Raw genomic sequence first — 13467 nt, 5'->3', positions numbered from 1 at the left:
TATATTTGATCTTAAGAAAAAAGATTAGAAGGGATAAGAATATGTAGATCGACAAAAGTAGGAGAGTACAATCAATTACACAACCCTCTCCATACTTTAAGCCATACCTAACAACTACTAGGTAAGGTAGCAGCTACAACCATGCTTAATCTTCCGATAGTTTGATATTCAAAACGAGCAAAATGCCAATTAACTTGAGATGCAAGGCATGCATGTATATATGCATGGCATATTATTATAAGTTGGGATTTTGAGGGGGATGGGGGGTTGTCAATGAATCGGTATGGGTTATCAACGTGGATTTGGAATATCGAGTAGAGAAATGAAGTTCTCCAGATTTGGAAAGTTTGGAGTCAACATTTTTATGGACTCTTTAGATTGTGAGCACTCCAATTAAGGCCAGTGTTTATATTTGGTTTTACAACCTTTTATTGAATGGAGTTGAAATGGAAACCTATATACGCGATTTGTGGTAACGTCATCATTATCCATAAAGAGAAGATGTATGTTCCCATCAAGGACAAAAATTGAAAACAAACAAATTAAGATAATCACACCAAATCAAATACCAATTTTACATAATTCAACACTAAACTGGTTATATAGCCCCACGCCTCCGATGCCCCACACACTATGACAATGAACCAGCTTTCTTTACACTCAAGTTCGAATCTCCTTTCTGTAAATTAAATTAAGTTTAGAATTTCTCTTGCTAAAAACAATTAGTGTATGAAGAGAGAGGTAGGAAGACAAAGTCAACTTATAACTGAAATGAAAATCTGTACTATAGCCAATATGCTTTTGGACTTAAGTTTCTATAAACTCGATTAGTCTGTCTCTAAAAGCATGCAAAACCGCAAGTTTCTGTGTAGACAAACGACTCGAAGTTTGGAAGATGGAACTCATAGACGATCTTTGCGATTTGGAGACTAGTCTTGGCACCAATCATCATGAAATCATGGCTCTCTCGGCTAATGACACCTCCTTTACTACCGATCATCATCATCAGCCCCAACCTGACCAGCTCCCTATCAACTTCACTCATCATATTCAAAGCTTTTCCCATAATTCTGATGATTTCTTAGTTGCTCATTCCACAGCTCATCTGATGACTGGAGATTTTCGCCAAGAAACAGGAAAAGGAAAGGTACGTACTTAATATTGTATATATTAGTAGATAGTTGCTCGCTGAAGAGCTAGTTTATATATGTTGTCTGGTTAATTACCTTGATGTGATAGATCATGTGTATGCTTAATTTTTGGCTAGACTGACTTTATATTGATCATGTGTTTTCTCTCGATATTGAAATGCGCACGCGATTGGGGATTCTTGGCAGTCGTTAGGAGGAAGGAAGAGAAAGATAAACAATAGTGACAAAGATGGGGAGAAACTAAAAGAAGTGATTCATGTGAGAGCTAAGAGAGGCCAAGCTACTGATAGCCACAGTTTGGCAGAAAGGGTACAAATATTTCAGTTCTTTTAAATTGGACATGTTACCAGTATCTGGTTTAGAAGTACTAATTCTCTTGTTAATTTTCAAGGGCAGATTTTGAAGCAAATTTATCTTAATTCTCTTGCGCCTTAATTAAATAGCGATAACAAATTAAATCCATAATACTCTGATAACGACACAGTTAATACATATAGAGGAAAGATTATCGGTGTTGGTCTTGCGCATTTGTTTAACATTCATGGTATTACTAGGTAAGAAGAGAGAAAATAAATGATAGGCTGAGATGCCTGCAAAATCTGGTTCCAGGGTGCTACAAGGTACATAATTTGATTTACTTGCCGCTTTGAATAAACTACGATAGAGTTCATGAGTTATTATTTTTTAAACATAATTGATAATGTTTTTTATGGATGAATTAATTTGCAGACAATGGGAATGGCAGTAATGCTGGATGTGGTTATCAGCTACGTTCAGTCACTGCAGAAACAAATTGAGGTGAGTCATATCATAAATAATTAACCAAAAGTTCAAAACATATCATGGAGATTTCTTGTAATGTCACAATTATGGATCAATCGTCGTATATATCCAAATAGAATACTAATAATTAAAGTGCTTTTTGTTTGGTGGCTTCCTAGTTTCTGTCAATGAAACTTTCTGCAGCAAGTGCGTATTATGATTTCAATTCACCAGGTGTGGATGCTGCGGACGCAATGCAACAGCAGCAGGTATAAATTTAGAAGATTACAGAAATACACACACAGACACACATTAAATTATGAATTTGTATATCCATTATTTCTTCCCGTCTCAGTCATCTCAACGATGTTTTTCCCACTCCTTTTTCTCCTCATGCACACCATGTTTATTTATGACTTTTCATTCAAGAAAAAAAAAATCAACGGTAAAAAATAAATTGAAATGTACAGAAATCATTTTCCTATTAAATATTTAAGGTTGTTAATGAACTTTTAAAAGATGAAAGTGATTAAGCGAGCAACGTGGGATGTTGCAGGGGACAAATACTGCATATCACGAGGTACAAGAGATGGCATTAAGATCAGAGATTCAGAAGGGTATGGAGGACTTCCTCACCTCAACAACGCAGCATGGCCTATTTGAGAACTGAGAGTATAAGTTCAATCTTCTTCAGATCTCATGCTGCTAAACCCTACATGTACATGTAGAGACAATGAAACACAGGACGATCAATACCATCTTCTCCAGCTTCCATGGATCCCATATTACAATAAAATACTGCTGTTTTCATGCTTTTATATATATATATATATATATATATATATCTAGTTGCATATATATATATTTGTGTAGGGTGCAAAACGAATCTTGTACTATTGTATAATAACTAAACTGCAGTAATATTAATTTACAGATGATATTGTACTGTACTTGTATCATCAATATCACCCATTACTGATCAGCATTATTCTCTTCAAAATTATGTCAATTGTAACACATATTGACCGATAATATTGCTGATCGAGACTCACTTGTATCAAAGAGTGGTCATTGTATAGTCAATAAATGTGGTGCAAATAGTAACACTCAAATTATGTTAATGACCGCAATGAGCTAGTGGATAACTATAAAATTATGGGCTTGAGATGTTCCTTTTTTTCGTATCTCTTTGTATAAATCAACGAAAATAATGGTATTAAGTATAGTGACGACCAAAAACCTTGAATTGGGACTTGCATATGATTTTTGGTTTTGTGACCATCTACTCTACATTGTATAATCCAGACTGATCAAAAAGGTTGAGATAGATCAAAGTGGTGGTTCGTCGGCAACGGACAGGCTCAGGTAAGATTTAGATCCAACCTCAAGATTCTCAACTATTTGACCCAAATTCTCCACAAGAAGTATATAGCCCAATGGGCCTTAATATATTCTCATTTCCAGCCCAAAAGAAAATCCTTTACCATGTGTTGTGTGTTTACTGCTTGGGTTTGAACGCCGATAATTCAAACAAAAACTCCCCAACGCAACCACCGTCTCTGTCTCTTTCTCTGCTCCGAGGCCTGCCCAGCACTTTTGACCGTGCGGAGCTGCAGAGATGTTGCAGTTGCAGGGCCTGCGGGCGTTTTCAGTTGCCGAACCCACCCACTTGGCCTCCCCCTCCTACTCACGTGTCATCCGGACGTCGCTCCGCCTCCGCCGTCAGTCAGCTTCCTTCCCGACGAGGCGGCCACGTCTCCGATCACTCCCCAACGTCAGGAGCTGCGCCGCTCTCGCATTCGATTTCAAAGGTGGCAAAGGGTACTTTCTTAAAACGTTCAATTTCTTTGTTTAATTTGGCGGCATTCTCTATGTTATGAATTCGAATCGTCATACCATTGCAATTCTTACACGAAACATCACGGTTTTGTTGATTGTCAGATGAGAATAGTATAATGTACCTAAATCTCTCACTTTGTTCGTTGAATTTTAGATTTTTGATGTTGCGTTGGATAACCATTTCGATATTATTTTATTTCCCGATACAAACGATATTGGGGAGGGGATTTGAACTCGGAATGCTCTTAACCGACTTGAGCTATGATCCTCTTACTTTCGTTATTAATTTTTGGTTTTTTTTTCAAGAACAGGAAATGGATATCAAACGAGCCTTAATTTGTTGCTGAAAGGATTTATTTTTTAATTAAAGCCTTGGCCTTTTTGGACTTTGCAGAATGAGTGAGTTTCTTGATGTTGAGCTCAAGGTCCGGGATTATGAACTTGATCAATATGGTGTCGTTAACAATGCTGTTTATGCATGTTTGCGCGACGAAAACTTGCGCGACGCAGCTAAATGCGTCGCGCAAAGTATGTTTGCGTGACGTTAAACACAAAACGTCGCGCAAATGGTGTTTGCGCGACTGCACTTTGCACGACGAAGATTGGCGTCGCGCAAAACAGTATTGCGCGACGTAAATGCCCTTACGTCGCGCAAAACAGTATTGCGCGACGCCAATCTTCGTCGCGCAAAGTGCAGTCGCGCAAACGCCATTTGCGCGACGTTTTGTACGTCCCGCAAGATTTTGGCGCTAAAGAAAGTAAGTTTTACCGCTTTTTCTGTTGACTTTGCGTGACGCAGGGCTGCGTGAGTCGCGCAAAACAGCTTTGCGCGACGCACGTGCACTTACGTCGCGCAAAACATCTTTGCGTGACGTATGTGGCGTCGCGCAAAACAGCTTTGCGCGACGTATGTGCACGTGCGTCGCGCAAAGCTGTTTTGCGCGACTCACGCAGCCCTGCGTCACGCAAAGTCAACAGAAAAAGCGGTAAAAATACTTTCCCCGAGTATAAATACTTTAAATTAACGATCGAATTAGTTCATTATATTCATATAGGGTCAAGGAGTGTAGCTGTAAAAAATCATCAAAATCGGAGTTAAAACTACCGTTAAATCGTTATTTTTCATTTATAACCGTCGAAAAGTTTTGTCGCGTTACTTGATCTCTAAATGTTTTTTTTTTCCTATTTTTGGCGTATGCGATCTCGAAGCATATACAAACAAGTTTGACGGATGGATCGTTGAAACTAGTTCCGTACAATGTGTTTCCCTTTAAAATGGTAGATTTACTAACACTTAGAGTTTATTAATACTTTTATTAACTATAACATAAGATTTTGTGGTATCCACTTGTGTAAATACTTTAAATTGATGATCGAATTAGTTCATTGTATTCATATAGGGTCAAGGAGTGTAGCTGTAAAAAATCATCAAAATCAGAGTTAAAACTACCGTTAAATCGTTATTTTTCATTTATAACCGTCGAAAAGTTTTGTCGCGTTACTTGATCTCTAAATGTTTTTTTTTCCTATTTTTAGCGTATGCGATCTCGAAGCATATACAAACAAGTTTGACGGATGGATCGTTGAAACTAGTTTCGTACAATGTGTTTCCCATCAAAATGGTAGATTTACTAACACTTAGAGTTTATTAATACTTTCATTAACTATAACATAAGATTTTGTGGTATCCACTTGTGTAAATACTTTAAATTGATGATCGAATTAGTTCATTGTATTCATATAGGGTCAAGGAGTGTAGCTGTAAAAAATCATCAAAATCGGAGTTAAAACTACCGTTAAATCGTTATTTTTCATTTATAACCGTCGAAAAGTTTTGTCGCGTTACTTGATCTCTAAATGTTTTTTTTTTCCTATTTTTGGCGTATGCGATCTCGAAGCATATACAAACAAGTTTGACGGATGGATCGTTGAAACTAGTTTCGTACAATGTGTTTCCCTTTAAAATGGTAGATTTACTAACACTTAGAGTTTATTAATACTTTCATTAACTATAACATAAGATTTTGTGGTATCCACTTGTGTAAATACTTTAAATTGATGATCGAATTAGTTCATTGTATTCATATAGGGTCAAGGAGTGTAGCTGTAAAAAATCATCAAAATCGGAGTTAAAACTACCGTTAAATCGTTATTTTTCATTTATAACCGTCGAAAAGTTTTGTCGCGTTACTTGATCTCTAAATGTTTTTTTTTTCCTATTTTTGGCGTATGCGATCTCGAAGCATATACAAACAAGTTTGACGGATGGATCGTTGAAACTAGTTCCGTACAATGTGTTTCCCTTTAAAATGGTAGATTTACTAACACTTAGAGTTTATTAATACTTTTATTAACTATAACATAAGATTTTGTGGTATCCACTTGTGTAAATACTTTAAATTGATGATCAAATTAGTTCATTGTATTCATATAGGGTCAAGGAGTGTAGCTGTAAAAAATCATCAAAATCAGAGTTAAAACTACCGTTAAATCGTTATTTTTCATTTATAACCGTCGAAAAGTTTTGTCGCGTTACTTGATCTCTAAATGTTTTTTTTTTCCTATTTTTGGCGTATGCGATCTCGAAGCATATACAAACAAGTTTGACGGATGGATCGTTGAAACTAGTTTCGTACAATGTGTTTCCCTTTAAAATGGTAGATTTACTAACACTTAGAGTTTATTAATACTTTCATTAACTATAACATAAGATTTTGTGGTATCCACTTGTGTAAATACTTTAAATTGATGATCGAATTAGTTCATTGTATTCATATAGGGTCAAGGAGTGTAGCTGTAAAAAATCATCAAAATCAGAGTTAAAACTACCGTTAAATCGTTATTTTTCATTTATAACCGTCGAAAAGTTTTGTCGCGTTACTTGATCTCTAAATGTTTTTTTTTCCTATTTTTGGCGTATGCGATCTCGAAGCATATACAAACAAGTTTGACGGATGGATCGTTGAAACTAGTTCCGTACAATGTGTTTCCCTTTAAAATGGTAGATTTACTAACACTTTGAGTTTATTAATACTTTTATTAACTATAACATAAGATTTTGCGCGACGCCACATACGTCACGCAAAGTCAACGACTTTTTTTTTAGTTTGGGTGGTAGAAACTGCAAACTAGTTGCAGCAGCTACCTCCCTCCCCCATCTTTGTTCTAAACGTTCTCCAATTCTCTCTGTTCCTTAATCTATTTGTATCCGGTAAGCAATTTGATTTTGTATATGCAACTTTGAATTGACCTGTTCATTTTGGATTCACTTCATTTGGATCAGGTGTATATGTCCACATAGGCTAAATTATTCAGAGTTCTATGTATTTACTTATGTTTGTTCACAAATGGTTACTTGGGAGGCAACCCAATACAGTGAATAAAGCTTGTTCATTGATTTCCGAGTGATTACAAAAAAAAATAAAAATAAAAAATAAAAAAAATAAAAAAAATAAAAAATGGCAGAAAGATGGAGCCTTCACAAGGGTTGTGTACGTGAGGCCCTACTACGTGGCAACACTCTCGGAGCAGGAGGCATCGGAGCAGGAGGCATCGGAGCAGGAGGCATCGGAGCAGGAGCCATCGGAGCGGGAGGCATATGAGCGGGAGGCACCGAAGATAGATCATTCAAGGCCCCAAACCTTGGTGGAACGCTGGATGACCCAGGAAAGAGGTGCCTCTGGAAGAAAGCTGCAAGCCTTTGACGGTCATCAAGCTCATCAAGCTTCCTCTTCATGCCTGTAGAATAATTGTTGGCAAGCACGTGCAAACTTCGGTTCTCGTACTTCAGCTGTTTGATCTCCTGCTTAAGACTCTCCACCTCCGCCATCAAGGATTCAACCTGACGGGAGCGAGCAAGAAGGCGTTGGCCCATGTTGGACACAGAGCCAGCGCACTGAACGCTAAGAGCCAAGGACTCTTGAACGGCCAACTCATCGGACCGTCCAGAAAGCAGCTGACTATCTTTGGGAGTGAGGAGGTTCCGAGCCACTATCGTAGCCGTTATTGGATCCGTCATCACAGAGTCCTCATCTGTAAGAGGGCCATGAAAAGATAAGAAAGACGGGCACCATACCTTACCCTGATGAGGCGCAATCGGATCATTGCTCAGACTCAAATCTAAGCAAATGTTCAATGGGTTAGATGAGCTAGCCATTTTTCAAGAAGTTAAAAGATAAGGGGTGGACGGAGTAGATTTTCAAAGGGCCGGAGATAAGGTGTGTAAGTTGGCGGTGATCGATAGCTCTATAAAAAGCCAAGGCAACGCGTCCACCGGCTTTTCAGAAAACGCGTTCAACACGTGGAGGCCATCATCGCAACTACACGTCTTTATCTGCTTTATCTGCTTTTCAGAAAACGCGTGCAGCTTTATCGAAGAGGCGTCTTCAAATATCGAAGAGGCGTCTTCAAAGATCGAAGAGTCGTCACTATTCCAAAAAGCCGGATTTGCGGGATCAAAACGTTTGTCGTCACTATTCCCTATATATGTCAACTTTCATATTTTATGGCAAGGCAAACCTGAAGAAAATGCCCAACTCTTTCTCACCTCTGAGGGCGCACTCCCAGCAAATCCTTTCGAAACATTCAATTCTTTCTTCTTCCCCAAAGATGATACCATATGCCTGGAGTACAGATGACCCAGGAGGAAGCAGCACAACAAATAGATGTGCTGATTCATTCACCGCTTTTTCGAAAGCAAAGGTATCTCATATCATCAAGGGCGAAAGCAAAGGTATCTCATATCATGCTCTTTCCCTGTCCTTTTCTTTGTCCTTGTTCTTACTCGCATGGCAAAGTGAAAGAAGCAATCAGCCGACACTTGGAGTCAGTCTTCCGATCTGGAACCAACTGCCTGGAATCCCTTCCCTGATTGCTTACCTAGCGTTGCTCTCGAGTAGTCATCTTCAACGGTTGATACACTTCCAGAGAAGGGACCACTTCTGCAAAGGGGAGCAAGTAAGGCAAGTGAAAATGATACATTGAAGCATGTGGAGACAAGCTACAACTGCATATGCTGAGTTATCCTCTAACCCTCTTCAATACGAATTGGAGAGATTGAACAAAGAAACAGAAAAAAAAAGAGGAAGCTCAGACCTTCGGGGGAGACCAAAAGAATCCTGCTGCTCAGTTCAAGAGTAGCACAAAGGAAAATCAACGAGTGGAGGAGACCAAAAAGAATCCTCCAGCCCAGTTCAAGAGTAGCACAAAGGAAAATCAACGAGTGGAGGAGACCAAAAAGAATCCTCCAGCCCAGTTCAAGAGTAAGCCTGTGGAAAATCAACGAGTGGAGGAGACCAAAAAGAATCCTCCAGCCCAGTTCAAGAGTAAGCCTGTGGAATCACCAAGATCAACCCATGCATTCAACAAAGGAAGACCGAGAAAGCACTCCATTTAGAATCAATTAGAAAAGAATTTTACAAAATGTGAATCAAACTTCCTTCGGTGTAAAGTGAATCAAACTTTAAATACATACAAACTTTAAATATAACTATTTTTCTTTTTCTTCTTGATCTTTTTTTTTTCTTTTTTTTCAGTAACTGTAGTGGTCGTGCAATGTCGGTTCACTTAAGCTTTCACACTTTGTAAAACAAATATCAAAAATAAAGAAAATACCCTAAGCAAACAAAATAGGAAAGAGAAACAAGAAAATAAAATAAAATAAAACAGAAAACAAGAAAGAAAAGAAAAGGAAAAAGAAAACAAGAAAGAAAATAATATAGTTAAGTGAAAAATAAAAAAAACTCAATGCAACGATAAATTTGAAGCATATATTTAATTAAACATGGACTATTAGGTAAGAGTTGTCCTTTTTTAAATTTAAAGTTTTTATTTTTGTTTTTAGATGAGCATGAACAAACAAGCAGGGTACAACTACAATTAATCAACTACATGCATATGCATGCATGTCTTTCTGATACATGCATGATGCATGTCCAACAACACGTTAATTTGTTTTGACAATGATACCAATTAATAGTCCTATTTAAAATGGTAATGAGTTACAAATCTATGCTTTAATTGATTACCATATATAAAATGAGAGAGTGATGTGAACCTTTAATTGATTACCATATATAAAATGAGAGAGTGATGTGAACCTTTAATTGATTACCATATATAAAATTAGTTTTTTTGGGACCTTCTGGGAATGGATCCATCGACTGATTAGCTCTAGCCTGGTGATCATGTTTAAAATAATGTTTGAAATAATGATTAGCTCCACCCTTTAATTATAATCATTGTTCTTACAAAACTTGCGGATCTGGTTGACTCACAGTCACAGTGTATCTGCTTCGACCTCACCAAAACTTGAGAATTGCTCTCTCTCTCTCTCTCTCTCTCTCTCTCTCTCTCTCTCTCCTTCCACGCTCGCTCCGGCCTTCATTGTTGCTTTCATCTGGTATGCAAAAACTTTCCCTTTTTCTACTTTGTTCATCTGATTGCTCTGCAGCCAAAAGAGCATGATTTTTCTTTTCTAGCCCAGCACCAACTCTACATATTGGAGGTAAGCTAGGTTGAGAGTTCTTGATTGAACATTGTTTTTAACGCGTATTCTGAGTGATCAGTTTCACATATTGGAGGTAAGCTAGGTTGAGAGTTCTTAGATATAAAACTTATAGTTAAAACTTATACTCTATGTCTATTCCGGCTTTTCTTTTTTTCCAGCTCTAATGTACTGATATGTAACACACACACCCCCCTTTATAGATGCTGATAGACTAATCCGTGCACTATCGTACTGATTTTACCCCAATTAAGCAGTTCTTTAGTACGTACAATAATGTGGGTTTTTGCAATTAGGCCCAAGAATCACATGAACCTGTCGCGGCTCCAAGATCAAGATTGAGTATGACCCGCGACATCGTGGAGCGGCTACCTCACAGCAGCATAACAGCATCGCTAGTAGTTGTGGTGTTGTTATTAAACAAAATTGTCCCATGCAGTGGGAGTCTTGGGCAGAAATTCCCGAGGAGACGAAGAAACTAGTGCGAGAAAACTTGTCGGTTAGTATATTAATTTTTAGCCTTTATCATTTTTTTAATTTTGTTTACAAATATTAAAAACCAAAATATATTATCTTAATATTATTAAATTTCTTACTATTATTTTATTATTTTTCATATTCGTAGGTCAATTTTGATCTTGACGACATATCCCTTGAGGTCATGGCCTACTTAGAGGATACCTTAGCAAATCGGTACAAACATTGGAAGAACTATCTTCACACGCATTTTAAGCGATGGGATGATCCGGAGTTTGCTCGCCTACATGGTTGCCCAACCGAGCTGCAGGACCGGCCGGAGGATTGGGAGTGGCTCTGCAAACATTTTACGGACCCAAAATTTGTGGTATGTACATAATATTTTAATAATAATTTATTATTGTTTTAGTTATTTTTTAAGCTTCCTTTATTAATTTATTTTAAATAATCGCACTAACATGTATATTGTGTGTTTAACAGAAGAAATCTATTGCTGGCAAGATAGCTCGGGACTCAAAGACACTTCTCCACCATTCTGGTTCGAAGCCCTTTTCGTATAGGGTTGAGGCACGACGTCAGGTAAAAGTATATTAATTTTGAAATTTTATACAATTTATTTATTATTATTTATTAATAAAATTTTCTTAATGTTTGTTTCTTCAGGAGGGTTCTAAGTTCCCAGAGATCGACATGTTCGAGGACGTTTACGTTCGACCTGGTGATGAGATAGCTAAGCAGCTTCATGTAAGTATATGTAATTGTTATTATTCTTATATGTATGAATCGTTCAAATATTATTTATATTATGTTATTAAACATTATATGTTTTTTCCTTTATTATTACAGGATGCTATGGTGGAACAGCGCACTACTGTTCTCCAAGAAGCAACATCACAACTTTCCCCGGAGACCTTGATCGAGGACGCCACGATACCCGAGGATGCAGGTTTTCAGATCCTGACTAATGTCATGGATCAAAACTTCGGTCGTCGTCCTAGCAAAGTTGTTCGGGGTATGGGAAAAGCGCGAGTTCGTGAGACGGGTGCCTCTTCTTCCAGATCAAACACAGGAGAGGTCAGTGCATTGAAGGAGGAAGTGACAACCCTAAAGGGTCAACTTGCGGTCCAGAGTGAGCAAATGAGGGCCCGGGACAAGCAGATGAGGGCCCAGGGCGAGCAGGTGAAGGCCTATGCCGGACACATGAGAGACCTTGTACGAGCCATACAGATGTCCGGCCTCCAAATCTCACTACCAGTACCTGATCTTCCTACACCTTCGACTTCTGAGCCACTTTGCCCTACCGATACCTAGTAGCTTGATGTATCATGCAAACCTAAAAGACTACTTGTAGTTTTTTCTTATTTTTTTGTTTGGACATTTTGTATGTATATTTTCATATATTTATAACTAAATACTTTTCGTTGGTTAATTAATTATCGTTTAGAGTTTAATTAAGATATTTATTAAAAATTAAAAAAATATTTTTTTTGACCAAAAAAAAAAAAAAAAAAAAGAGGTTTGCGCGACGTAGGTAGAATCTTCGTCGCGCCAACCTCTTTGCGCGACACAAGACTCTACGTCGCGCAAAGTGGCTTTGCGCGACGCACGACCCTACGTCGCGCAAAGTGGCTTAGCGCGACGTAGGACCTTACGTCGCTCCAACCTCTTCGCGCGACGCACGACCTTATGTCGCGCAAAGCCACTTCGCGCGACGTAGGGTCGTGCGTCGCGCAAAGCCACTTCGCGCGACGCACGACTTACGTCGCGCAAATCCACTTCGCGCGACGTAAGGTCGTGCGTCGCGCGAAGAGGTTGGCGCGACGTAGGTAGAATCTTCGTCGCACGAAGTGTTTGCGCGACGTAGGGGATGCGTCGCGCAAAGAGACTTTGCGCAACGTAGTAATACGTCGCGCGAAGCCTCTTTGCGCGACGTAGGGGGAATCTTCGTCGCGCAAACCCCTTCTGTCACTGCCTTGCCGCGACGGTTAGTGCGCGACGAAGGTGCGTTGAGCTAAGTTTTACGCGACGATTTTTTGACTTTGCGCGACGCATCCCCTACGTCGCGCAAAGTGTTTTTTGTACTAGTGTACAAGAGATGGCATTAAGATCAGAGATTCAGAAGGGTATGGAGGACTTCCTCACCTCAACAACGCAGCATGGCCTATTTGAGAACTGAGAGTATAAGTTCAATCTTCTTCAGATCTCATGCTGCTAAACCCTACATGTACATGTAGAGACAATGAAACACAGGACGATCAATACCATCTTCTCCAGCTTCCATGGATCCCATATTACAATAAAATACTGCTGTTTTCATGCTTTTATATATATATATATATATATATATATCTAGTTGCATATATGTATATTTGTGTAGGGTGCAAAACGAATCTTGTACTATTGTATAATAACTAAACTGCAGTAATATTAATTTACAGATGATATTGTACTGTACTTGTATCATCAATATCACCCATTACTGATCAGCATTATTCTCTTCAAAATTATGTCAATTGTAACACATATTGACCGATAATATTGCTGATCGAGACTCACTTGTATCAAAGAGTGGTCATTGTATAGTCAATAAATGTGGTGCAAATAGTAACACTCAAATTATGTTAATGACTGCAATGAGCTAGTGGATAACTATAAAATTATGGGCTTGAGATGTTCCTTTTTTTCGTATCTCTTTGTATAAATCAACGAAAATAATGGTATTAAGTATAGTGA

At 38.3% G+C, this 13467-nt stretch overlaps 1 protein-coding gene and 1 pseudogene across 1 annotated transcript; both read left to right on the top strand.

The window, feature by feature from the left end:
- Positions 1 to 625: 625 nt before the first annotated feature.
- On the top strand, positions 626 to 2861 carry LOC103947714 (annotated as a pseudogene).
- Positions 2862 to 3414: 553 nt separating this feature from the next.
- LOC125477748 lies at positions 3415 to 12045 on the top strand. The gene is made up of 8 exons (XM_048585168.1): positions 3415 to 3734; positions 4147 to 4280; positions 9595 to 9617; positions 10204 to 10257; positions 10697 to 10756; positions 10883 to 11101; positions 11215 to 11313; positions 11398 to 12045. The coding sequence occupies exons 1-8, from the start codon at positions 3532 to 3534 to the stop codon at positions 12043 to 12045; spliced, it is 1440 nt and encodes a 479-aa protein (XP_048441125.1). The 5' UTR covers positions 3415 to 3531.
- The last annotated feature ends 1422 nt before the right edge of the window (positions 12046 to 13467 follow it).

Source organism: the organism of the source record quoted next, unplaced genomic scaffold (assembly GCF_019419815.1).
Source record: "Pyrus x bretschneideri cultivar Hongxiangsu unplaced genomic scaffold, Pyrus_bretschneideri_v1 Contig22, whole genome shotgun sequence".
Lineage (NCBI taxonomy): Eukaryota > Viridiplantae > Streptophyta > Magnoliopsida > Rosales > Rosaceae > Pyrus > Pyrus x bretschneideri.
The sequence above is the reverse complement of the archived record's forward strand: the minus strand, read 5'-3'. Positions and strand labels throughout refer to the sequence as shown.